General features: G+C 34.5%; 3 protein-coding genes across 3 annotated transcripts; all 3 read right to left on the reverse strand.

Moving 5' to 3' along the window:
* LOC109356488 (ABC transporter B family member 6-like) lies at nucleotides 228-8,992 on the reverse strand. The gene is made up of 11 exons (XM_019599803.1): nucleotides 8,365-8,992; nucleotides 6,050-6,104; nucleotides 5,766-5,941; nucleotides 5,442-5,642; nucleotides 4,958-5,217; nucleotides 4,573-4,883; nucleotides 4,254-4,474; nucleotides 3,796-4,136; nucleotides 2,711-3,498; nucleotides 2,384-2,625; nucleotides 228-1,935 (listed from the first exon to the last, which is right to left on the reverse strand). The coding sequence occupies exons 1-11, from the start codon at nucleotides 8,746-8,748 to the stop codon at nucleotides 703-705; spliced, it is 4,212 nt and encodes a 1,403-aa protein (XP_019455348.1). The 5' UTR covers nucleotides 8,749-8,992; the 3' UTR covers nucleotides 228-702.
* On the reverse strand, nucleotides 8,423-27,217 carry LOC109356492 (beta-hexosaminidase 1-like). The gene is made up of 16 exons (XM_019599807.1): nucleotides 26,776-27,217; nucleotides 26,557-26,640; nucleotides 25,815-25,850; nucleotides 25,501-25,612; nucleotides 25,326-25,396; nucleotides 25,053-25,183; nucleotides 24,823-24,839; nucleotides 24,538-24,586; nucleotides 24,218-24,318; nucleotides 23,858-23,917; nucleotides 23,181-23,214; nucleotides 22,891-22,989; nucleotides 22,737-22,796; nucleotides 22,396-22,646; nucleotides 21,592-21,804; nucleotides 8,423-8,433 (listed from the first exon to the last, which is right to left on the reverse strand). Exons 1-15 carry the CDS (start codon nucleotides 27,187-27,189, stop codon nucleotides 21,629-21,631), a joined length of 1,695 nt encoding a protein of 564 aa, XP_019455352.1. The 5' UTR covers nucleotides 27,190-27,217; the 3' UTR covers nucleotides 8,423-8,433; nucleotides 21,592-21,628.
* Nucleotides 12,942-17,982, reverse strand: LOC109356491 (protein-tyrosine-phosphatase MKP1-like). The gene is made up of 3 exons (XM_019599806.1): nucleotides 15,309-17,982; nucleotides 13,775-13,927; nucleotides 12,942-13,082 (listed from the first exon to the last, which is right to left on the reverse strand). The coding sequence occupies exons 1-2, from the start codon at nucleotides 17,805-17,807 to the stop codon at nucleotides 13,871-13,873; spliced, it is 2,556 nt and encodes an 851-aa protein (XP_019455351.1). The 5' UTR covers nucleotides 17,808-17,982; the 3' UTR covers nucleotides 12,942-13,082; nucleotides 13,775-13,870.

Consider the following 27,548-nt stretch of genomic DNA (forward strand, 5'->3'; position numbering starts at 1 on the left):
TTTGATCCGTATCCTTCATTTTCTCTCCTAACTCTGAAACAAAGCCTTAAAATCAAACTATGTCATGTTAGGTGGGAACTAATTATTGCATGTTCCAAGTACCAATTGTTACAATAATTTCTAGAGGAAATTGATTTTTGCAACATTAGTAGTGAAAATGAATTGTCTCTGTTTATATAAGATGTTGAAACAAAATACAAATGAAAATTTGCATCCATTAATAGAGAAGAAAAACACTCATGAGATTCAAGCAGCAAAAGAAATGCCTTCTGAACTATAGCTATATCATATTTACAGAAGTTAACAACTCTTGCAACTAAATTTTCTACAATTACACAAATCGAAAACAAAACTACAGCTATGAATAAGTTCATCATCCACGTGTGAGTTAGCAAGAGTGAAAAGAAAGTCCAAGAGCTGTTCGCCGCCGAAAGAATCTATCCCAAATCTGCAATCCAACCAAACTCCAAAATCCTACACATATATCCCTCCTATGGTATTCTCTTTCTATGCCTACGAATGTCGTGTGAGAATCCATGATTTCATCATTCCCGTTGCTACCGATAATTTCTACCTGACATTCTTCGAAAGATCCATTGGGCGCACAAGTCACCAGCTAGCAATTCAACACGGGCAGGTAGAAGGGAAAACGTTGCCCGCAAACAAACATTAGTAGCAATTACTCACATCACATACTCCATCCTAAACAAGCCGATGATGCTGACGCATGGCCTTACCAAAATGAGGTTGCATCAATTGGACGTACAGACCATTCTTTGCAGCAAGAGAATCATGAATCCCTTCCTCTACTATCCGTCCTCCATTAAGCACTACGATATTGTCCACGTGCCTCATCATTGCAGCCCTATGCGCTATTAAAATAGTGGTCCTGTTTCCCATTATTAGGGTGTCAAGAGCCTCTTGCACCACTCGGCTTGACTCAGATTCAATTGATGAACTTGCTTCATCTACCAACAAGATTGGAGCATTTTTCAGCACTACCCTCGCAATTGCAATTCTCTGTTTCTGTCCCGGGGTTAAGTCAACACCTCTAATCCCGACATGAGTGTCGTAACCATGAGGCAAGCTGCTAATGAAATGATGAGCATTTGCTATTCTTGCAGCTTCTTTCATCTCGGTTTCATTGGCATTATGCCTTGCATATATTATGTTTTCCCTTATGGTTGTTGAGAAGATAATAGGTTCCTGCTGAATAAGACCAAGATGACTCCTCAACCATCTCAAGTTATAGAGCTTTAAATCCCGACCATCAAGTATAACTTGACCAGCAACCGGATCGTAAAATCTCTCGATTAAAGATATGATAGTGCTCTTTCCTGACCCTGAAACTCCCACAATAGCAACTGTTTGTCCCCCACTGACTTTGAGACTAAAATTGCTCAATACCAACACTTCGGGACGAGATGGGTAACAAAAATCAACATTCTTTAACTCGATGCTTCCGTATACATTGGGTGGCTTCAATGCTGAGCTATCATCAGGATCAATCTTAGGCACACGGTCTATAATGTCAAACACGGATATGAGAGATTTCCGGCGTTTAAGTATGTAAGGAGCCAATCCAAATGGCTCCACAAGTGCAAATGTTGCAAATGAGAAAACCATGTACTCCTTGAGTGCAGTAGGTGGATCAATATAACCATTTTTTATACATATTGCAGTGTACCAAAGTAGAAGGGCATTACAAGCAAAAAGAAGAAACTGTGAAAAGCCAAATGCAAAACCAATTGCCATTCCATGAAGAAAACTTTGCTTAAATATTTTATTTAATTGCAGCCTATAGAGCTCCATCACCTTATTACCAGCACAAAATGCAACGACGGTGTAAATGTTTCTAACAGCATCTTCGAGAACCAAAGATGCCTTTCTGTGCATTTCCTGTATGCCCCTTGAAAATCCAGCAAGCCATAATTTCTGCAATATTCGAACAGGATATGCTTAATATTTGCAATGAAAAAGATTGAAGTAAATCAACTAAACTCTCCAATGTACTTACTCAGCTTCAGCAAGTAAATCATATTTACAACAAATTACAGATTTGGATTCTCTAACTTCAAATTTTGGTGACTTTGTGACTTCATTCCATTTTTTGGAAACAATATTTTCTATCTCTTCATTGTGTTTCTATCAATTAATTAAATACAATAATTATTTTTTTTAAAATGAATGAAGTCACAAAATCACCAAAAACTGAAGTAAGAGAATCCAAATCCGAAAATTACTGTGTTGCAGATCTGACTTATGCAGAGCAGGTCCAGGCATAAAGTTCCACAAACAGCATTTACATAATAAAGAAAATAAAACTCAAACCAATTGCTGCGATGAATGATGTATTTGGAAAACTACAAGAGCATGTGCAAACCTGGGCAAAGGCCGACAAACAGAGAACTGGAATGGTTGCAAAAGCCACAAGTGCTAATCGCCAGTGCAGCAAAGCACCAATGAGAAGACCAACAACAACTGCAGCACTATCCTGTATAAATATGGAAAGTCGATTGCTGAAAGCAGCTCGTACAAAAGTAGCATCATTGGCCAATCGCATGGATAAATTGTCAGCACTATTTTCCTCAGCATCAAACCATCCAACTTCATTGCGTAGCATGGCTGTCATATTATAGAAACAGGTCAAGTACTGCTCAAAACTCCACATTTTGAAAATACAAATACTGCAAAATGGGGAATTATGTACCTGAGAACATCATTCTCCTAACTCTTTCTGTCATTTTCTCTCCCATAATACCGAAGTAGAAATGCTGCAAAAAGTTGGCAACAACTGTCACAATCCCCATGAAACCAATGATCAGGCACCATTTGTTAACCTCGTGTTGTAAGTGATGATCTTCATCAATTCTATAGTAAGCTGTCACCACAAGGCCAATAACATAAGCAAGAAGGGGATTGAAGGAGCCAAAGACAGCAGCACCAATGCTTCCTAACACAGCATAAAACCACTCAGCAAAACTAAGCTCGACTAGCTTCCGAATAGATGGTGGTTTTCGATGCCGTGTGTCCTTTCCTTCTCTCAAAGTAACTGAACCATCATCAGAATGACTATGTGATCTACTGAAAGTCTGTGAATGGGAGCGTTCATTTTTAGGATCAGATGTCAACAGAGGTGAAACCGGGGATTCTGGGTCAGAATCATTTAATGTTTGTTGTTGCACAGACTGAACATCAATCTTGGGTAACTCTGGCAGTCTCATTTCAAAACTATCCTGTCTTCTTATTGATGGCTCTTTATGTGCATCATCCACAGCCCGACCATTTTCCATCATCTTCTCAGGTGGTGGGCTCAACACTTTTAATGATTCTTGCGAGTTAAAGATACCACCTGTAGCTCGAGATACATTAGGCCTACTTTGAAGAGAAGGTGACTTCAACATTTTAGGGGAAGATGGCTCTTTGAGGCTATTACTTGCTGAAGAATCCTTCTCAATTTGGAATGCTGCAGTACCCTTGTAGTTTCGAATAGGCATCCTGAATGATCAGGAAAAAAAAAAAGATTTAAAAAAGTGTAAGTGGTTTGCCTACCTAACAGTTAAATTTTTTGCATATTATCAGAAACACAATATTAAATGCTACAATTCAATAGGTATACAAATGCACTAAAGAAAGAGTAAATATTTTTAGTTTATTATTCTAAGAAATCATTTTCTTAACTCTTGACACTTTCACCACCCAAAATTTATTACTAAAAGAGTTGTATTATATTCTTTGACGGCATTGAAAACAATGCACAGCAAATGAAGAAGCATGATATTTCTAGAACTAAACCTCTTGGGAAGTTTTGCTGCCTCTTCACTTCGAAGAAGCTCTACATATAAGCCACCCCGGGATAATAATTCATCATGAGTACCCATTTCAACAAGCTGACCTTCCTCCATAACAGCTATGTAATCTGCATTCCTTATGAAACTAAGCCTTCGAGCAATTATTATAGTTGAGCGTCCCAACATAAGCAGATCCAGAGCCTCCTGAACAGCCCTTTCAGCCTCAAAATCAAGTCCACCGGTAACCTCATCAAGCAGAAGAATTGATGGATTTAGAAGCACAGCTCTTGCAATAGAAAGTTTTATTTTCTGCTCTTCGTTCAAGGCTAGACCAGCCCTGCCAACCTAAAAGACAGGAAGTCCAGTGTTGGAAATAAAAATGGGATTGCCGGTTAAAAGGAAATATTGAAAAACAACTCAAGAAACAACCATAGGCGACATAATCATTCAGTGAAGCTTCACCTGCGTGTCATAACCTTTCTCTAACGAGCTGATAAATGTATGTGCACGAGCTATTTTAGCAGCCTCTTCAATTTGATCCATGGTAGCATCTCTCCCATATGCAATGTTGTCTCTTATACTCAAACTGAGCAAAGCAGGCTCCTGGGTGACTAGTCCTATTTGGCTCCTCAACCATTCCAGTTTCAAATTCTTGATGTTTTCACCATCTAAAAGAACTTCACCTGAACCACAGATTGGCAAATTGATTTAAATCTGCACATGACCAATAGAGTGTTTTAAATACAATAGCAAAATTTTGCAGTCAAGGGGAGATAATTACCTAATGTAGGATCATAGAAACGCTCCATGAGTGGAATAATACTACTTTTTCCAGAGCCATTTCTGCCAACAAGTGCCACAGCTTTCTTAGCAGGTACAGTGAGATAAAATTCACTCAGTATAGGGATTTCAGGACGAGATGGATAACTGAAATAAACATTCCGAAACTGTATATTTCCTTGCACAGAATCAAGGGCAGTGCCATCATGATTAACAGATGAGGATGACCGGCTTATCATCTCAAATAGTCTATAAGCAGCTATTCGTCCTTGATCAAATGAGTAGAAATTTGTTGCTGCTTGATTCAACCCCCTTAATCAAAGAAACAAAATTATGACTTAGCAGTTAACATATAAAGAAATAGAGAAGTCGGGAATGATACTCACAAGCCACTCAAGATTACAGCAAAGAGTGCTGTTATAATTTCACCGCCATGTGCTTTTCCATGAATAACCAAGAACCTTCCAACCCAGAGTTGTAGTGCACAAGAACATATTGCAAGCCCATATGTAAATCCAAGACCAAGTCCTTGAACAAGACTTATTAATATACCATATCTGAGAGTAGCTTGCAGTGATGTTGCATATGAATACTTGGCCAATGTTTCATTTGTAAATGCATACAATGTCTTTATATAGGAAACTGCCTGCATCACAATAAATTATCTACACTGAGAATCAGTGGCACTAAAATACTTGACCAAATAAAGAAAACATTACTATTTTTTCCCCTTTCATAAAATTCAAAACCATAAAGATCTTATTCTCTGCAATAAATTATCTACACTGAGAATCAGTGGCACTAAAAAGGAGATGAGGAAAGTACTTATTTCATTGTAAAATACAATAAAAAGTAAAAAAGTTAAACAACCTGTTCAGCAATACTTGCTGCTTCAGCATATGCATCTTGAATATTCTCTGCAAGCCTGTGGAGGAATATATTTGATATTCCTCCGGAAGCAACAATGAATGGACCTGTAGCTAACGTTATCAATGCAATCTGCCAACAATTGACAAGTCCAATGACAAGACCGCTGATGAATGTAGCCATATTATGAATATAATTTCCAACCTGTACAGTCAAAAGCAAATAAACATATTATAGGAGACATATTTGTGGACAACATATTGTCTGCAAAAAAATCTGACATTTTCGAAAGAACAAATGTACACAAATGACCAAAGCAAGACATACTTTTTCACTAAGGGCAGACTGAATAAGCAGCACATCACTCAAGACTTGACTCACTATGTCTCCATTATTCCCATAAGTATCAAAAAAACTCATATCTTGGTTTAGTAATACTTGAACATATTCTGATCTGATGACAGCAGTCTGCCGTTCCCCAGTCAAAATCCAACATGAAACCTCTATTTAAAAAGAAAACAAAACATAGACGCAGCATTGGTATTCGAAGAGATTTAAAAGCAAAATCTAATAAAACACAACTCTCAAGATTAATTTCAATTAAAGTTTACCAATCCAACCAGCAGTAAAAACTCCCGCAGCAATATAAACAATGGTTAAAGCAAGCTGCAGAAGAAACAAGGGTAAGTTAGCACAAGTCCAGTTTTAACACTGGAATCACAAGTTGTATGCCTTGCAGAAAACTGGAGAAATGGAAATTTCGTCTTTTCAAGATTTCAAATAACAACAGTTACATCAAAAATAGACCAAGAAAGAATAAAAGAGATAAATAATGAAAGAGTTGAGAGTAATTATGACAACAGTAGAAAATGGGGTGAAACTTCACCACGCTCATATATAAAGAGGAAGAGTATTCTTATGAATTCAAGTATTTAATCTCAATGGTCCTCTAGTACTAAATAAACCAAATTAAATACTCTCCCAACAGGAACTCAATTGCTCAACACAAACAGAATGTATTTCAAACCTTCATGCTTACGATGCAAGAATAGTTGATAACAGTAAAACAACTATGCAATAACCTGGTAAATGCTATCATTGTCATACAAAACACCCAATAGCAAGTGACTCCATAACCATATACTCTCTGGAGACCAACAGACCCATTTTCTACAAACAAATGCAAAATCTCAAGAGAAAAATGTTAGCATCGAAATGCAATCAAACCCTAAATGTGAAGTGTGATGCCTAGATTCTACATGGACCAAATAACGCCACTGTGTTATGTCAAAATGGCATAAACCATGTCCTCAGAAAGATCATTTGAATCTAAATTATTTATAATGGTTTACCTGTAGTTTTTAGTATTCCCCCTCTACCTATAAATATTGGGCTATTCTCTACCTGATTGTCTCTTCTTATTGAGGCTTCTTCAATGGTCTTCTCACATCTCCAATCACCTAAGGTGAGATTGTACCATCTTTTCTCCAATGGGTTCTACCCATGCTTTCCCTCGAATGCATTAATTCTTAAATGGCCTTTCATCCAGTACAATATGCTCATTTCTGCATATATTGGATGGCTTTCTACCATCCACTATTGAATACCATAGTGCATAGCAAGTCTTAATAATTGTGCAGTAAACTTTTCCTTTAAGCTTGGTAGGCACTTTTCTATCATAAAGAACACCCGGAGCACTTCTCCATTTCATCCACAGATCCACCCAATTTGAGTCCTAGTTTACGTCTTCCTCTATTTCTTCCTTTCACCTCTGGGCTATTGTTAGGGTGCTTCTTGCTAAACTTGTATTCCCTTGCAAACAACAATAAAAATCACTGTCACATGTATCGTTCACAGTACCCAAACAGCCAAGAAAGTCACCATGAAATCATTTCACACTGCCTGAAAATTGCACTTCCTAGAACGTAGCCCCAATTAACTCCAATAAAAAAAATCAACCCATCGATTCACCCTAGAAGACCCCAATCTAATAAATTCTAAGCTCCTAACCCTTTCATCGTCATTTATTACTTTGGGATTAGCAGAGTTGAAATCGCTCATACTATATGGTGTATGAGTGAAACAAGAGAAAAGCCCACTTCCAAAAAGCTCGGGTGATAACAAAGAGCTGCTTAAAATGGTAGATCCATGACTCAACCAACTCATAAGGGACTCGTCTCAGTATCAACCATCGAGTTGAAAAAACTAAGGGCTTCTCGAGTCAGGAAATTATTTATAACTAACCATTATGGACAAGGGCCGAAAACCAAGACAAATAGTCTATTACCAAAAAAAAGTATAGACCAAAATATCTCATAAATACTAAACAATATGACTTCAATTGATATACCAGACATGGCTAAGAAGTTCTATGAGAAATTAATTGTGCAATGGCCAATACAATGCAAGAAGTGCAATTATAAAATTAAGAAGCATGCACAATCAAAATAAGAAGCATGCCACAGCCAATGAGAATGATCAGTGCAACGTCAAGACAAAATCAGAAGAACCATAGATTGCCCAATCAACTACGCCAAGAACCAGAAAAAAAATGCTTAAGGGTATCGACAAGGAAAAGTCATTATGCACCGAATGGAAGTTCTCACATACCAACCGGTTCATTTTCAACACGGAACTAAAAACTTAATAGAACTAGAGTACACATCCTACTTGACAACAAGAACAATGCAATAGAAGACATAGTTTGATACATGTAGCTTAAACACTAATCACGACTTCCTCAATTAAACAACACATTTCCAAGCAACCAAATGTTTTATCAATTCACCAACATGCTAAGATTAAATGTTTTATCATCTCAACCGATCTACTAGCAACACTAAAATTTCAAGCTTCAGTTGCCAACAAAAATTACACTAATAGAAATAAAGCAAAACCAAGGGTTTTGAGTTTTTCCCAATCTAACCTCACTGAATCTCTCAAATTGTTCCTCTGAAGTTCCTTCCTGAGAATGCATCCTCAACACATGAATAATCTTCGCGAAATAGTGCAAGTAAACAACAAGAGCTGTTCCATGAGCCGCGGCCGCGACAGAGCCAACGAACATGAGGAACCAATCGAACCGGTCGGCGCAGGCGAAGAGCTGGGAGAAAGGAACAGCAGCCGGTGGTGGCTCAATCTCCTCAGGCTCCTCCATCTCCTCCTCGACCTCAACCTGCTGCGAAGCCGAGGTCTCGGCGCTAGGGTCCAGATACGGCGACGGAGATTCCGGCGGCTCCGATACTTCCGACACCGGAGTAAGTGGTTGTATGTGAGGTGGGGACCACCCGAATAATCCCCTCGATCCCATCACGTTCTTCTTCTTCTTCTTCTTCTTCTTCTTCTCTCTCAACTGAACAGATCCACACACACAAAAGCTGAATAAATATTATTATTATTTTGTGTTGTGGCAAACGACGTCGTTGTGGGCTTCGCCGGCACGGTCGTTGCCGTGTTGTTATCGGGTTACTGAGGTGGCGGCGCGTGGAAAGGACTCAGTCGGAGACGGTTATTGAGGAATGACAGAGTGATATGAAATTTGTGAAATCTTATTCTCTCTTTCTTCTTCAACGGTCAAAACTTCTGAGTAGATGGGCTTTACACTGTGCTCGGTTTTTAGAAGAAAAGTAGAGGAAACAAAGGTTTAAATATATTTTTTTTGCCATGTATATCATAAGGCAGGTCCGAGCTGGAACATTCATAGATATGTGGGGCTAATTCTTCTAACGAATATTTTTTTCATCCACAAGACTTGAAACCTGAGACATTGCTTAAGGGGAATCAAGCATGTATCACTTGAATCAAAAGCTCGTAGGTAAAGAAAGGTTTTAATGGAAAATCATTACAAAATTTGAAGTTTTGTAACTTGTTTTTGTTCTTACTGCTAACATATTCTTCCGTGGGATAAGAAACTAATTTATTTATGAGTTCGTGATTCTTCTTGATAAGTATCGTTATTCTCATGAATCGAATATTTGATTTTAGGGATTTAATAGAATCTTAAGCTACTAAAATGATGTTTTGTTGGTTGTTTGCTATAATAGAAAATGGAATGAAATTTAACAGAAAAATATATTTTATTATTAATAATATGTTTTAGTTTGTTTTTCAGGATTTTAGGAAATGTGGTATGTTTATAAGTGTCTCTAATATGAAGCACATTTTTTTTAATGTATAGAAAATTAATGATCAGAAAATATTTTGTTGATCTTCTCCAATTAAGTTTTCCTCTATATTGGAGATAAAGCAAAATGTCATGGATCATTATCTTTAATCCTTTTTTTCTCTTGAATGCAACAAACTAAGGAAAATATCATTTCCCTAATATATTTAAAATTAATATAATTTATTATTTTTTTTTGTATTATTAAAGGTATCCCTATTTTTTGGTAAAAAAATGATATAATATATTTATTAGTATCCAAAAATATTATTTGTTTACGAACACAAATACAATGAGAGGAGATAAGAATATGAAAAAGCATCAAAGTTAATTTTATGTAGGAATCATTTGAAATAGTTGAAGAAAGCTAAAAAATTTAAGATATAAATATCATCTAGGTTGAATTTGACAATAGTAATGAAGTATTATCCTTGAAATTGAAATAATATTTAGAGTTAATTACATTGATACACTCTGAGTTTTACTGAGATTACACAAATTATCTCTCGTTTTTATACTTACACAAACCTCTCTTAATTTTTATATTTTCATTATAATGATCACCTCTGCATGAGAAATAAGTATAATCTTTTAAACAAAAAAATGTTGTAAATGCAATTAAGTTAAACAAAACATGATATAATGTGAGAAAAAATCCAAATAATATATAAATCAATGTATCGTTATTATTTGTTGTTACAAAATGTATCAACAATTCTAAAGAGGTGTTGTTAAAATCGCTCTTATACTATATCGTAACGAACCAAAAATGATAAAGAAGTATCGACTCATATATTATTTGAACTTGTCTCCACAATATATCATGTTTTGTTTAACTTAATTACATTTATCATATTTTTTGTTCAAAAAATTACACTTATTTATCATGTATGAGTAGTATAATAAAAGTATAAAAATTAGGGGTTTATATAGGTATAGAAAAGTGAGAGATTAATTATGTAATTTCGCTAAAACTCATGACGCATCAATATAATTTACTCTAATATTTGTTATTATATGATTTAAAAACAATATGGGGAAGGGTAAAGTTACCTATGCTTTTATTATTGAGAAAGTATTGAGACTTTTAAACAATATCACCTCGAACAAAATCTATCTTTTTTGGGTATTATTAGTATTTTTTCTTCATCTTTTTGGATAAGAAACTATTTTTTTTTAATATGTGACAATCTCTTTAAATAAGTGTTGCTCCTAAAAATCAAACATAATATTTGACTTTTTTATCATCCTATGATCTAACGAGCCTTATACTATTATAAATAACATAACTTATTCTCTTTTTGGTGCTAAGGTATCCTCACCTTATCTTCATTCTTTTGTTTTTTTGACTAATTTATCGTAAATTACAAAAATCAGAGGAGCTTATAAGCTCTTAGCATTTGTTATTATTTCAAAATGACTCAAAACGTGATGTGGATCAACAAAATTGATTTTAGTCAAAAGTTTTAAATATGTTATAAATGACATTAAATTTAATATATAAATATTTGGATACTATTAAAATATTATCACTTTGATTTATAGTAATGATAATATAGACTCAAGTTTTGAATGAATTTCATATGTCAAAGTATAAACACTAACGTAATACTTTCAGTATGAAGATCATTTGTATGCTATTTATCAACATTTTTAGTGTCGATAAATAGGTTAAATTTAGTTGCATCGAGTTCTCTATGCTAAATAAATATGTTTTCTTTTAGTTTTGTTATAAAAGTTATTTTCTTTATTATATTTTTGTTGTAGAAGTTAAATCTAATTAAATACACACTTAAGAAATGAAAAGTGGAATCTATATAGTTTAATACTTTAATGTCTTTTTCTTTGATTTGATGCACTATTTTGTTATTATGCTCAAAAGGATATTATGCAAAATAGGAAAAATAATATGATGTTTAACTTTATAAATTATTTTAATTTATAAATATTTATGTTATATACATTACTCTATTTTTTATTCAGTTCATAATACAATATTTTTTATATAGTTTTATCACAAGTTATTTTGTAAGATAATTTTTGTCTTAGGTTTATTACCAATTCAAAATCCCAAAAAAAGATTAAAAAGATAAGCAAAAGTAGATAGCCTAATCCCACTTGGATAAGCTCGACTTTAATATAGCTCGGATTCAATAAAAGTACATAAAATGATACTCAAGCCCTATAAACTTTCGAGCTTTAACGGACTAGCCCATTTTGACACCTCTATTTCACTCATTTAATGCAATTAATTATGAAACTGTATAATGAAGAGGAATCCTCTCCATTATATTTAATTTTAAGGATACATGGTATAATTGTTCTTTCATTTTATTTTTTGTCTTGCTTTACACAAAACTTCTCTCAACATCATTGTCCCCAATATTAAAATGTACAAATATTCGAGGATAGAAGATGGAGGGTAATTATGATTCAAGGTTGGATTTTAAACCATTTTTTAAGTTATGAAATAAGGTGATTGAGGGTAATTATGATTCAAGGTTAGATTTTTTTTGTTGAGATTAAATCACTTTAAACTTAAACCATTTGATTTATTGAATATTCTTAGTATTACTAGACATTTTTATTACAAGATTAGGGGGCAATTCATACATGATTAAGAAAATTTGCATTCCTACTTTTTTATGTGAGAATGATGAATTATATAGGAATAATAATAATTTTTGATAGTTAAATAACTTTTTACTTATGCAATTTTTACTTCTTTTTCTTTTGATGACCAAAAGGTCAAAAGTTCGATTACTATAAGTGAAATTTGGTGAGAGGAACAGTCACGCACCTCGAAAGAGAATAGTTCCTTACCCAAAAGGTGAAGAGATACCATTGGCAGTACCAACATAATTCTACTTTTTTCATTTGTCATCAAGAAAAAAAGTTGCATTAATAAAACTCAACATAATTGATAGAAATATGTATTGATGTATGATATTATGGGTAGGATTTATGTCATGTTTGGAAGACTTTCTCCAGAGGCTAAATTCTCTTAAGATAATCTGAAAACCAACAAAATATTGGTCCAGTAGTATAACATCATACTAGATCCTCATAATGACCAAGAGATCAATGGTTCAATTCCTGGAGCAATATTTGTTGGGAAGAACAGTCATACACACCATCAGGTCACGAGTTCAAATCCTATAAACAGTCTATCTGCTTGCAAGATAAGACTGTGTGTATCTACCATCCCTCTATACCACATTAGGTAAAAGCCGGTGATTTTAATTTCAAAGGTCCAACTAGTAACATTTAAGGATTCATTTGTTCAGATCTAAGGAAATAAAGTAGCATCCTACCAGTTTCTGCATTTACAGAGAGAAAACTGAAAAGTAAGTGTCTCTTCCTTCTAATAACATGTTAATATGCAACAAGTTTCAATACATGGAACATACATGACTAAGTTGAGAGTGTTAAAGCACTGTACAATCATCCAATCTACAATGGACTTGACAAGTAGCAACTTCCTGCAAATAACATAAAAACTCAGTTCAAGTGGCTTGCATATGAAAATGATCAGAAAAAACAAGCATATGTTCCAAGCTACCGAAATCGAATTTAGTTTGGTGCCGGTTCTGAGTCAAAATCGAAACCAAACTTAATTCATTCAAGCACAATGTTTTAGTAACCTGTAATGTTTGGATCCTTGAAACAACATAAGGTGGGAAGTTGTAGCATTACAGACAACATTTTATAAGGTTTTTCTTTCAATGGAGATTTAATGTGATTACTAAAACTTAAAATAATGACCTAAGTATCACAATAAAACCTTCAACACAGATGCATGTGAGTGAGTTTAAAATGGTTAGTTCAGAGTTCAGACAGTTAATAATATCACACAAGGGTCATCTTCGAAATCTTGCTGCGAAGGTTTTCATGGTTTTCGTGGTATCGAAAGACAAAATTACACAATGAATGAAACGTTCTTCAAAGAGAAATGTCAAAACTATAGAAAAGATGGAAAGAATATGGGCATCAATGTTACATTATGGACCCGGACATTGATGCATATGGCCCAACAAAGGTGTCACACAGCTAAAATGTATTTACATAAAACACTTCATTAACAATTTATACAAACTATAGACGCATAAAAGCAATCGAGTATTTTTTTTACAAAAGTAATCAATTACTGTCATGCTAGGATGTTGTTCCTTACCTCATTGGATTGTTTTCCCAGGGAAGACAAAATTAGTGCCTGAAAAATTGGAAATTACTTGAAGAAATGATTCTCCTAATATTTGTTTTTGTTGTGCTACAATGAACTCAGCAAATCGAGGAATTCTTGTGGTTCTTCATTCTCTTTCACAATCTATTCACAAAAGAATTTATTTATCAACATGAGAATTGAAAATTATTGGAACAAACCAAAATGCATATTGCTCAATTCAGTGGTAAGAAAGAAAAACCAATGGAAGATATACAAAATAAAAAGATTCTAACAGAAGACAAGACCGGAGTGTTTTTTAGACTGCAAATTTAGCGTTATAAGCACACACACAAAAAGTAATGGCTCAGAGTCTCAGACTCAACAATTTCAGCATGACGAGTTGAGGGATGCTTTACTATGACATTGATGCAAGCAAAAGCACGTCAAATTTAAATCGAAGGAAACAGACAGATCGAAATGCACTTCAAGGGAAACCAAGCTTTACAAGTAAATGGAAGAGGAGTCTATAAGTATCTGCAGATCCTACCAAGATCACTATTATAAATTGCAGGACGCGGCAAGCCAAAAATGTCATAGATATATGGTGGATGGCATTGCGGCCAATGGTGAAAGCTTAGCAATCATATCAAAGAAGTAAAATATATCCACAAATATACCGGAGAAATAAAAATAAAAAAAGATAATAATCATAATAATAATAACTGCACAAGCACTCTTCTTTCAAGCAGCTCAACTTCACACATTCTAGTCGATCCCGGATAGTGGCACAGAGTGGCCAACCCTAAAATCAGATTAGCAATATAGTAGAGGAATAGTAAGCAAATCATGAGGGAGTAAGGCGATGATGGTTGGGTGTGGTCAGAAAAGCCGTGTTAGAGAGCTCTGTGAAGGGAGCAACTGGAAAAGGGGGAGAGGCGGCATAAAACAGTACGGGTAAAAAAGCTTGTCATGCCTTGTTGACGGTATCAGCCATGAAAACAGCGCACGACAGCGCAATAGCTATCGTGCACTACTACGTACCTAGGATTGGATATAGATGGAGGGTGAAGATCATGCCACATCACTCCTACATTAGCAACTTCAAAGGAAAGTGATAATTGGTATAACCTAGGGATTAAATAGGAAGATTTCATTGTTTATGGTGGTTGTGCAATGGTGAATGTTCAACGGATTAAAATTCACTTTTCCCCTATTTTATAGATGATGTGTTTTTTATTTTGAGTATATATATATATATATATACTTATATAGGATGTTGCAAACCATGGATTTTTTTTTAATAAAGAGTAACAAATGTAACATCACAAACACAACGAGGTGTGCCTAGAGTTCTAAAAAATAATATTCAGTGGTGATTATCATTTAATATAGCCAAAAACAGAAAGCCAAAAGCATTAAATAATTTCCTTTCTTGCAAGAGAATTCAACTTATTATTATATTAGCAAATTGATTGTAGCATAGACATTTAAGCACGACATGATAAAATACTAACTATGAAAAAAGAAAGAGATAAGGCAATACCTTGATGATGGTATTCTTTGGCAAACTAAACTGAGCAAGGATGTCGCCACCAATTCCATTCCAATCAACTGCTCTTGGAAAATCTGATTCTCTATCACTATCTAACTGAACCTGTGAAGTACCGCCGCAATTGAAAGACCTCCCTAACCAAAAATATAAAATGTTTCCTGCACGCATCGGCATACTTGGAGAGAAAATGACAAAAGCAGCTTTAGAATCCAGATGACTTGCACCAAATGTGTCAATCTTTTCTAAACTGGGCCAGTGATACACTGAAGATTCGGTCATGCTACGTTGCAGTAAACCACTGTCATCAGTTCCATCTGATGAAGTACACTTTAAGTCTTCTTTTGAAGATTCCTTGTAATCCACACCATCAACGTTGCCCGGACTTGAGGTCAGCTCACACTGTTGAGGAGAACTCACACCTTTATGATTCAAATGGCCGTCCTCATAAAAATGATCTGGACTATCTGACTGATGTAAATAGCTCACATTGTCATTCATAAGAACTCCAACCTTTGGACTGGCATGAAAAGTCGGCGGTTTATTTGTTAATTGTGTATTATCATTCATTGGTGGCAACTTCAAGGACTTCGACAAACTACCTCTGCGCTCAGCAAGGGAAGTTGGTGGTTTTTTCAATGGTAAAGAGGCTGACTGAGAATGAGGATGTGATAACTTGACACCGTGGATATCTGCACTGGTAGACACTGGATGAGAAGAACTTGAAGAGAGAGATAAATTAGAAAAGTTAGACAACGGTGAAGATACTGGAACATAAGCGGAAACTTTGGAGGAAGAATCTGGTGTCAATTCTGATAAAAACTTTGAATGAGTGTTTGAATTAGAGGAAATGGAATCTAGAGAGACACAAAAGGGTGAAGACGATGATGATAAGGATAATGACGATGATGACAGTGGCAGGGGTTGAAATGAATTTGCTGATGTATGAATGTACAACATGGAATCTGAATAAACCCTTGGAAAGGGTAACTTGGGGGCTGAGACAAACTCCTTCGTAGTAGCGGAGGAAACTTTACGTGTTAAAACACTCCAGCTACTGTCTCTAGCAGGAAGAACGGTTTCATGTTCATCATCTGATGATGTAAACGGAGGCATGATACCTCCTTTAATAGCTCTTCCGAAAACTTCAAAATCAGGATCATATGAGCCTACTTTCCTCTCACCAGGCCAAACCTTAACACTCGATTTGATATTTCCTACCCCATTCCCAGATTTGACCATCAGAGGCAAGAATTTCGAAAAAGCATCCCAAAAGTAAGACGGCTCATCGCCTTCCTTAATCATTATAACAGGTCCTTGCACTTTCTCATAGCGAACGATCTGACCCACAGCCCCTCTAGCATCCCTTTCCATAATAGCCTCACAATTCTTACCAATCCAAACATACATCGCAGAAGGTATGTGTACAATAAACGCACCTCTGGAATCCAACGCAGACGAAGAAGGATCCATCAACATTTTTGGGACAAGATGCAAAGGGTCATACGGCGAATGCGGAGCAATTCTATACATCCTCAACAAAGAGCTAGGGCTAAGAGGAACAGCATGGACCCTTTTCTGGCACTGTAACAACTGGCAAGCAAAACCCATATTCGGATCAGCGATACCTCTCGCTGCCTTAACATACTGAAAAGCATCATCGAAACTCTGACCTTCCCTCCACATACGGTATGCAATGACCAAAGAAGTGGACCTAGACACCCCTTGGCAACAATGCACAAACACCCTCCCACCCAATTCCCTAACATCCTCAAAGTAATCAAAAACATCATACAGAATACTCGTAATATCCTCGGAAGGACTATCCTGAAGCCACAATGTCCTATACACAAAATCGGCTTTAAAGTACTCAGGACAAACAAAACCAACACAATTCAAAACATGAGTGATTCCATTTTGTTTCAAAATATCTCTATCTTTAGCAACAGCATCACCACCAAGGTAAACATGATCAGCAACTTTTGAACATTCCTTATCAAAAGATGCAATTTTATCTCTCTTCACAAGTCCAACACTATTGTTACAATTACTATTATAACCATTATCATGATTTTGCTGAATTGAAGACAAATCAAGTTTCAATCTTTCACCATTATTATTATTATTATTACTATTATTACCTCTCCCACCACCACTAGGTGTGGTGGGGAGCTGCAGCCACTCGCCGATATCGTCCGAGCTCGCCTTCGGCCACTCGTCCATGCTCCGGGGAGCAATGGAGAGCGGCGGCAGGCACGACCGGGCCTTGGAACTTTGGTGCTGCGACCGAGGCGTCAGCGGCGGCAAATGGAACCGTCGATTGTGGCCGTCGCCGGGATTGGGATCGGAGAAATCATTACCCACCTCACCGGAAGAGTTGTTGTTGGTGGTGGTGGTGTTTCCGGGTGCGGCGGTGCGGGAGGCTGACCAAGAGGCGGAGCGCCAGAACATTTTGCGGTGGTGATCATCGCCGTTGCCACCGCCACCGACCATGCCCTAGGTTTCGGAAAAATTAAGGATTGTTTTTGAATTAAGCACTATGTTCTTTGCATTTGGTAATGGAAATAAGGAAAAGGAAATTGATTAAATAATTTATTGAAAAAATGGAGAAAAATTGAAGGAGAATTGAGTAAGAGAAAAGTGGTTTGAATCTTGAAGTGAGAAAGATGAGATTTTTGGTAAGGAGGAACAACCCAAGGAATAGGGACAAGGGTTATTAATATTCCAATCTATATCATTCATTTCGATTTACCGGAAATATTTATACACAATCAATATATTAATACATTATTATTTATATTGATTTTATTTTATGTTTAATATTCGTGATGATTAGAAATAATGATAAATAAAAATTAAATTAGTGTCATGGAAACTTCTAGGCCTTTAATTTCTCATCAAAGCTGGGTGGTAAAAATATATACATTCATATCTATACTTCTATATTTATATTATATACTATATGTAAAATCAAAATATGGTACAACTATTATAATGGTATAGTTTTTATTCTTCTATTTTATCTTTTATATTTTTAATTTCAACAAAAATCATGTAATCATATATAATTATCGCCAATATATTAGTTATAAGTTGAAATTATCACACTCATTATAAATTTGACATTATAATAAAAACAAAAAATATAATTCAAAATATATCAAATATAAAATTATAATATAAACTATATCAAATAAAAAGAAAAAATATTCTAATTATATAAAATAAAATATATAAAAATTGAGTATATAATTTACATTTTAATTATACAAAATAAAATATATAAAAATTAAATATTTAGTTATATAAAATAAAAATATTAGTATGCCGGGTATGAAGTATCTATAAAGAGAATAATATATATAAAGAGAAAATAATATATTATTCTACTAAATTTTGCTACTACACTAAAATAACATATGTCATAAGTTGATATTCTATTTGTTAATGATTATTTTACAAGTGATATATATTACTGTCTTGTAAGTATGAGGATTGAGTTATTCACTTACTCCAAGATAAAAAATTTTAAACTTACTCATGATTCTAGTTATCAATTATGTGCATATCTAGTGGTTTAGATTTACTCACTAATTCTAACCATTGGATTTTCCTAGAAATGATGGCTAAGATATGAAGTAAATTTAAAAAATTTACTATTAAAGTAAATAGATCCCTCCTCATAAAAATTAAAAAATTTATATTTAGAGTAAGTCGATTTTTACTCTTATTATATAAATTGTATGAATGTTGATAAATAACATGTGGTTTCCGTGATGCCTTAAATGTTGATCTACTCATATTTACTGCTACTTCTCCATTCACGAGTGGTGGATGATTCTTAATTAATATGTCACAACAACAACTAACATCTCTTAATTATTCTCTGAGAAAAAAATATATACACTCATATTGTAAGAGTTTTTTACATTGTTATTGTATTATTTACCATTCATTTTTACTTATGTTTGACTTTTCAAAAAAAGCAATCTAAATAAAAGATGAATGATGCACTGATGATATATAATTCTTTACATTATCAGTGCATCAATATTATACTCAAATTCTATTTATTTCTTATTCGTTTTCTAAATTACTTTCAATATCTACTATTGTAATCACAATATTATGATTTTAAAGTTTACATAATCATATTACAATCTTGGTGAGCACATTATTCTTCACTTGTGGTATATACAATACAAAAGTAATCGTAACTACAACCACAACTTACTTAACAAATTTTAATGTAATAAATGATAATCAAATAAAAAGGAAGTATACCAATAAAATGATTTCCCGTAACCGATTATACTCAACAATGTAAATATCATTTTTTTTTGTATTATCAATGATATTCTTTTACCCATTTAGATAATTAATTAATTTGTGTAACTGTCATTCTTAATAATTGCCGCTCCAAGAGTCGAACCATTAAAGCAAATATCAATTTGAAACATTGATTTGTAATAATCAAGAATTTAAAATAGCAAACCCTATGGTTTAGGTACTAATGCCTGAATTAATATAGGGTTTTGTCATAAATAATCTCATGTGATTATTAAAAAAATAAAAAAGATGCTCACCTTCGATAATTTCAATACCAATGTAGTTAATCCAAAAATAGAAGATAAAATAAAGACATAAGGTCATAATAAATAATAAATCATTTACCCACGTTCAGTATCGCTTTATTGTTTTTCAATAATAATAAAATATTTTTCAAATTGAATTGGCCCTTAATTGGAAAATTTGCATTATTTCAAAAAATATAAAGATTGAAATTACTTAACATTATTATTTTGAAAAGTTAATAATTGAACTTTCATGTGTTATCTATAATTATGACTTTTTTGTTTTTAAGGATCATTTTAAGTTGTTTATGTAGTGTGTATTTTATAATCCCTTAACATTGGAGTTGAACATCAAAATTCAAAACCATGGTTTTGATTCAAAATAATTATTGCCAAAACATTGCAAAACTATTTTCCAATCTTACTGCAAACATTTTGGATACTCTAACCATTACATAGCATATGTCAAAATAGGATATAATTTAAAATCTGTCCGCCGTTGATTTGTATTACTTTTGTTTGAAAGTCAATGATGGTTAACAAATCAATGATGGATGATTCACTGAAGGGTTTGAGTTGGTTTATAAGAAGTCATGTGTTGATATTTTTTTTCCACATGTATCCTCACACCGAAGACAATCATGTCTAAGCTTGGAACATCCACAAGTATATAGAGCTAACTCTTTCCGCGGATATTTTTTCATCCACAAGATTCAAACCCGAGACCTTGCATAAATGGAATCAAATATGTACCACTTGAACCAATGTTCGTTGGGAGTCATGTGTTGATATGAATGTTATCAAATCCTACCAGGAAATATAATGTTTAATTGGTTTAAATTATTAAACCGTCTAGCCGAACACTATTTTTATTTATAAATATACAATTATATATAAATATAAAATTTTATATAATTATATTAAAGTAATATATCTCCATTTTTTGTATTGGAGTAAAACAAAATATTAGATTAGTGTTTTTTTTTTAATTTGAAGTGAATCGTCGGTTTATTCTGGTTTAACACAATCAAATCGATATTTCACTAGTTCAAAGTGGTCAAACCTCTCATCTAATTAAAATTTCAAACTAGAGTCATTTTAAAGTTCAATCGGTGGTCAAATCGATCAGACCGTCCAATTTGATTCTCAGAATACTTTTTGACACCAAAGTCCCAAGAAATCTTTGTTTCACTCAACTCTCCATTTCAACAATACACTACAAAATAAAATCTTGTCATCTAAAAACTAAAAGAAACAATATGCTTCCATCCCAGTTCTTTCGTTTGTGAGAGCAAAGCTACGTACATTTCTACCTTCCCCGACCCCAATATATGAAAGCCCAATGCACTGAACCGCCCTTTTTAATCGATGCACTTCCAACTTTACAATATCCTATGGAGTCCCATTACTCGTAAACTCAGTTAAGTTTTTGACAGTCCTAATTGTCTGTCAACGTTCCTCTTTAACTGGGCGCAGTTTTAAAAAAATCGAAATCAAGCTCGCGATTAGTTAGTAAGGTGTCCATAGGCAAATCGGAATGTCGATTAACCGCCCTACCCACCATCTCTTTCCGAAACTTTCATTCTCATCCTCCTCCCTTAATTTTCTTTGAGAAAAATCAAAAACCAAGTAAACTTGATACAATTTATTCAATTCACAAACAAGTGTTCACTAGATTGCTGATATAGAACTAACACACTTACTTTCACAATATCCAAGAGATATAAACCAAGATAATGATCATTGATCATAGCATGAGCCAGGACCAACAGGAGCACTTCTAGCATAAAAATTTGTCACCGGAGCAGCCGGAACACCTCTTCTATTCAACAGACATCTGAAGTGCTGCAACCGGGGCAATGCAGTTAAGGTAATGTTTTTTGCAGACGTAGAATCTCTCCGACTCCATAAGCGTTCTGCAAGAAACAGGGGAGTAATAAATTTTGCATAAACCATATCTAGTATCTGCATTTCCCAATCCTATATAAGATAGATATGCGACTTTTTTCTATATATATATATATATATATACAAGAGGCAAGCCTATTTCTCATTTTGTAGAAGTCGAATACTATGGGTCTGTTTGCGAGTTGAGCTTCGGAGGAAAAGGGGAGGCTAGGAGCCACGGAATACACTTTTGAGATGATTTTGAATCCCTCCCCTCCAAAACTCAACTTCCATACGGACCCTATAATTTCTACTACCTAATTTCAGCAAAGAATCAGTTATGATATCAGAAAATGACTCGACTTTGCAATAATAATCATGTTCTCATCGTAAGTCCCACATGTCAGCTCGCCCACAAGTAAAGTAGGTAGGGTGTTCACTTATATGCCTTAAAATCTTTCCGGACAACGATATTTCAATTTTTCAATTGCCCGAGTATTACCAATTGCTCGTACGAAGACATGTAGCATATCTAACGGGCAAGAACTATGATCAAGCATTAAGACTTTGAAGACAACACAAGAACAATGAACAACTAGGCATCGGCAAGGCATGCTTACCTGCAGCTGCAGCGGCTCGAGGCCATATTGTTTGCTGAACATTGGACGTATCAGCGGTCTCACCCCACATGCAAACTTCTCCTCCAATTACAAGTTTTTGTTCGGAAGCGTTATATATTCCTTCTAGAGGCTCAGCAGTATAGACCTCATCCCAAGATACATCTAGATGGTCAAGATACCAGAAGCCCTGGTTGCTGAAAATGCACCTGAAACCTTTGGCAACAGCCTTTGCACAAACCCCACTGTCATACCTACAATATTTATTCGAAATTCTTTAATCGGAAACTCGTACATTCCAGTTTCATACCACAATAAAAATAGTTATGAAGATGGAAAGTCACCAGTTATGCACTATAGTTTTCGGATGGAGCTTTGCTGGAAACGCAATGAAGGTTTCTTCCCTGAAAAGTATAAAAAAAGACACATAAAAAATGTATCCAAAGTTCGGGTGAAATTCAGTTTCTGATGTTATAATGCGATATATACAGATCATACCAGTTCACAGGAGTCCAATTTTTAGAAATGGCTATGTCCTGGGCCTTCAGTACGAAATATTCGTAGGCATCTTTAGCAGTCATGTTGTGATTCTGAAGCCTGCATTTGAGTTATGATCAAATACAGATCGAATTTGACATCTAATCATCGTGCCAGTACATTGACAATCAATCAGAATCATGATGATTACAAGCTTTGCATAGTAAAGGAAAAAATGCGTTTTGAAATGGCTTAAGGCAACAAGATATTATAAAATGTAATGAATGAGTATATCATGTAAGGGTTAGTACCATTCCTTTACATGAGAAGTATGGCTCCAGCAACCTGCCGAGATAAAACGTAACTTCTCACCGATTAGCATTGATACAAATAGTTCAGAATTACAATAAATCATTCAAGGTTTACTTTTTATTACGTAATTTTTATATTATAAATGTTATGAAGTCACCTAAGGAACCTTTTCCCCCTTTAAAACTTTGATAGTAGTCTAATAGATAAAGCATTGTGTGCAAAAGACCCATCACAATGTAAGTGCCTATGCCCTTGAAGGCTTCTAAGGAGCTTTCTGTTCCGCAGATTTTAAGAAAAAACAATATCCATTCAAAGAAAAATATACGCTCCCGTACCCTCGAAATATATAATCTTAGATTACTTTACTTATAATGACACTTTAGCAGAGTGACGATAAAGTCGTAACAAAAGCAAGGTTGAACAGAAGCATCTACCAACAGTATCACTTGTTATTCAGGAAGGTAACCGGTGCAGGAACAAGGAGAAAATGGGTGGTAAGTAGATTTAACCACATTGAAGATTTATCCATTCATATCATGTTACACTTATACCGTAGAGATCAACTTTGAGTTATAGTAATGATAGAAAACCATTTTTAGGTCCGAGTTTAACAGATTAAGCTATTATATCAAGTGGTTCTTTGGTAAGTTACAAGATGAAAACATATCGTACTGACTTGTATTAACTTCATCACCACCCAAGTGAAATAGCTCGAACGGGAAAATCTTTCTTAAATCTGCAAAAAATTGAAAGAGCGAAAAACAGTCAAGTTATGTGTGCGTGAGAGACAGAAGAATAATTAATGGTTGAGTCACGACTGAGTTTTTTCATTTTACACCCAAAAGTCCCCATTAATTTGCCTTCAAAAAATGCAAGTTCCAAGAATTTGTTTTCCATAGAATTTCCCCTCGACATTTACCATGAAATCGCAAAGTCACCAATGACAATCACTAGAGGAGAAAGTTGCTAAATGTAGTGCACAACTCTGAATGAAAAAAATGGAAAACTGTGACTTCAGATTTTATCGGAATTTAACCTGTAAGGATGCCAGAAATGACATCAAAAGTAAATGTCTTTGAAACATCTAATGGCTCCCTACAGGAAGGCGATGGCCAAAGATCCGGATATCCCGTTCCCCTACACCGAAATAAAAAACAACCTTAAGTTGAATACATGCCTACATTCAATTTCAACATTTCTACGGTAAATTAAGTCTTCCTTAAAAGAAACTTATGATAAATCGCAAAAGAAAACGACAATTCCTGGTTCTCCGTGTGTCACAATAATGAAGCCAATTACTATCATACTATCAGGCCATAGTTAATAGAAAAAACATGACAATATCAAGTGCTTTACCACGATTCTGCATGACCGGGGACATCCATTTCTGCCATCACATTTATGCCTGTGACGGATCGAGCAAACACTCATTAACTACATGATCATTGATACTTTAACGGCCACAATAATAACCTCATAGTAACATGCCAGTTCACTTTTATACACCTACTTTGCATGAAACTAATAAGATGGAAGAGACACGATCAAAAGCAAAAGTAAAAATCTGAAACTATGATCAACAACAGAGTGCTGAGGATATGAAGTATCCGAAGTTTCAAAAGGATTTTGATGATAACTCACCTCTCATTTTGGCGAAGCTTTATATCAATACAGAGTGAAACATGAAAAAAAAGCACAATATTCGTCAAAATTCGAAAGTAGATTAAGAAAGCCGACTAAAAGATAGTAACTGGGTAGTAGCAATTAAATAAAAGGAAAAGATAATCCATGGATCAACCAACCAAGATATGCTAATATTATCTGGAAAAATCGTGAAGAAAGAAAACTAATTTCGATAAGGCGAATCTTACTTGACAATTTCATATGCATCCTCTAACGTGTAACGTTCCCACTTTGTATATGAACCTTTCCACAAATTTGAATATGCAGGTATCTCAAGGGGAAATGATTCCTCATCTATAATGTGCCAATGTAGAACATTCTACAAAGTATAATTTTTAATATTCAGCATTACATGAAACAGAACAGCGCGATATGCTAGTTAGATGATGCATACACGGTTTCGAATCGTCACAACCAGCATGAAGGAAAAAACAATAGGAAACTCGTAACCTTTATCTTACAAATTTAGCGTAGGACATAGATTCAATAATCTGCTTAATTACATCAATTGGTAAATAGTGCCTTGACGTATCTGCAAAAACAGAGAAATAAATTACATGTATCAGTATCCTCTGATCTTATTAGAAAATCACTCACAGAATATCGACTTTTCCGATTAAAATCATTGTGCCTCACCTAGCATAAGCCCACGGTACGAAAATCTAGGTTCGTCTTGGATGGACCAGGGTGCCTTGTATATTTGTACTGTTTTAGTTGTATAGTCAAAAAAACATAACTGGCTGAATGTCTGGTGCATCATGCAAAGACAACAACAATAGTTCAGTTTTCGTTTCCGGAGGTTAACTTTGAGCAACTTACTACTATCTATATGCCGATATATACACATGTTAGGATTCTTACTTCCACTTCAAGGCTCGAACAAAGTAAAATAGAAATGGAAGGAAAAAGGTTTGAGCTGATTGAGTTGAAATTCGGATTTCGGAACAAACCTCTAGTCCATGCAGTGCACCATAAACAGTATTCGCCTACAAAGAAATAAAATCACAAAATAAGATGAATAACAACCAACTAGAATGACTATATAAGAGTACATGTTATTTTTTATTAAAAACAAAAAGAGTTAAAGAATATACCACATATTTCATTTCATTTACTTTAGTATTAAGTCAAACACAGTTCTAATTTTTTTTTTATTGTGAACCAGTGTTTTAAACTGCAGTGGCGGCCGTTGCAGCGTGAAACTTTTTGTGATTAAAAAAATATTTTTTGAATTTGATGCAGCCTAAATATGGTCCGATTCAGTTATGTTGCGGCCTGATGTGGGTATATCGTTATAATTCGGTGTTAGACCGCAATTGATGAGGTCACCACAACCATAATATTTTTGAATTGAGTGCATTTACATACTATATATAGTTAGTCATTTATCAACCAACTAACTAACTTTCTAACTATAGAAACTGAATTATGTCTAACAACATAGTCGAATATCCGAATCTAAAAACATCATAACAAAATCGAAATCCACAAACTGTTGGACCAGACTGCGACCGGATGGACATGAGAAGAGTGAAGAGTCACAAGTGAAACACCACGTTTTGAACCAAAACCTTAAGGCATTAGTTCTCTGGGTCTTTACTTCTTATAAACCCTTTCACTGCTTCTCGCATATCCAATGTGTGACTTCACACTTGAATAAACTCAACACAAACACTGTAATCACTAAGATACCTCAATTGTGGCTTCCCCAACAATGTAATGCTCCTTGGATTTTGAAACCTTCAAAGTATAGCTTTCATCAACTCCAAGTTGAAGCTGCAAAACAAAAGCACTTTTTTTTTCAATTATAAAAAAAAGTTGCCCACTTTCAAAGCTAAAATTTTGTTCAAAACCCAGAAATCAAACATGAAAAAGAACCCAAATTTATCAAACAAACTTAAAAGGGGTTACCTCCTCATTATCTGAATGAACAATAATCTTCAATTGGTTAATATCATATTCATATGAAGAAACTTTTACCAAACTTTCCCTTAACTTCCTAACCAATCCAAACCCAACACCACCACCATTACCACCATGCTTAAATATCATTCCTTTATATCTATCAAAAGCAGTGGTGAGAATAACAGAAACACCATTGTCTGAAACAAGAGAAAGTGAAAGTGAAGGGTTAATAGAAAGGGTTTGGTCCCCTGAAGTGAAATGTGAAGGGAGTGGCCAAAGGTATGTGAGAGATGATGATGATGATCCATGGATATGGTTGTGGTGAAGGTTTGTTGACTTTTTTAGTGTTGAACAAAGTGATTGAGGAACAAAGAATGTGTAATAAATGAGTACAAGACATTTTGGTGTGAAAATGAACATTGTGTTTGATAGAGAGAGAGAAAATGGGATTGGTTTTTATAGGGTTGAAATATATGTGAGTGGGATAGGGGTTATGATTTAAGTTTTTTTTTTTTTTTTGGTATTTATTATTTTTCGGTAAGAAACTAATCCATTTCGGAGTATTTGAATGTCTTTCTTAATAAGTGTTGTTCTCAATATTCGAACTCTTGACATTTTGGTCATGATATGAATCTAGTATGGTTTTATATCACTAGACTAATATTTTGTTGTGTAATTCTTTTATTGAGTTAAAGGTTAAATGATTAGAAGAGAAATAAATGTTTTATATATTGTAATTGTATTATCTATCATATTTAATTATTAATGGCTCTTTAAAA

The sequence above is a fragment of the Lupinus angustifolius genome, chromosome LG09 (assembly GCF_001865875.1).
Source record: "Lupinus angustifolius cultivar Tanjil chromosome LG09, LupAngTanjil_v1.0, whole genome shotgun sequence".
NCBI lineage: Eukaryota > Viridiplantae > Streptophyta > Magnoliopsida > Fabales > Fabaceae > Lupinus > Lupinus angustifolius.

Bases quoted from the DNA above. Each gene is read 5' to 3' on its own strand.
- LOC109356488 (XM_019599803.1), bottom strand. From the start codon at position 8,748: ATGGGATCGAGGGGATTATTCGGGTGGTCCCCACCTCACATACAACCA. The intron at 4,884-4,957 runs GTGAGTATCATT...TCTTTGATTAAG, and splicing joins GCTGTAATCTTGAGTGGCTT to GGGGTTGAATCAAGCAGCAA. The intron at 1,936-2,383 runs GTTTGCACATGC...CGAATATTGCAG, and splicing joins GTTTGTCGGCCTTTGCCCAG to AAATTATGGCTTGCTGGATT.
- LOC109356491 (XM_019599806.1), bottom strand. From the start codon at position 17,807: ATGGTCGGTGGCGGTGGCAACGGCGATGATCACCACCGCAAAATGTTC. The intron at 13,928-15,308 runs GTATTGCCTTAT...TTTTGTGAATAG, and splicing joins CAAAGAATACCATCATCAAG to ATTGTGAAAGAGAATGAAGA.
- LOC109356492 (XM_019599807.1), bottom strand. From the start codon at position 27,189: ATGTTCATTTTCACACCAAAATGTCTTGTACTCATTTATTACACATTC. The intron at 26,641-26,775 runs GTAACCCCTTTT...TTTGTTTTGCAG, and splicing joins TTCATTCAGATAATGAGGAG to CTTCAACTTGGAGTTGATGA. The intron at 25,613-25,814 runs GTTTGTTCCGAA...ATGATGCACCAG, and splicing joins GTGCACTGCATGGACTAGAG to ACATTCAGCCAGTTATGTTT.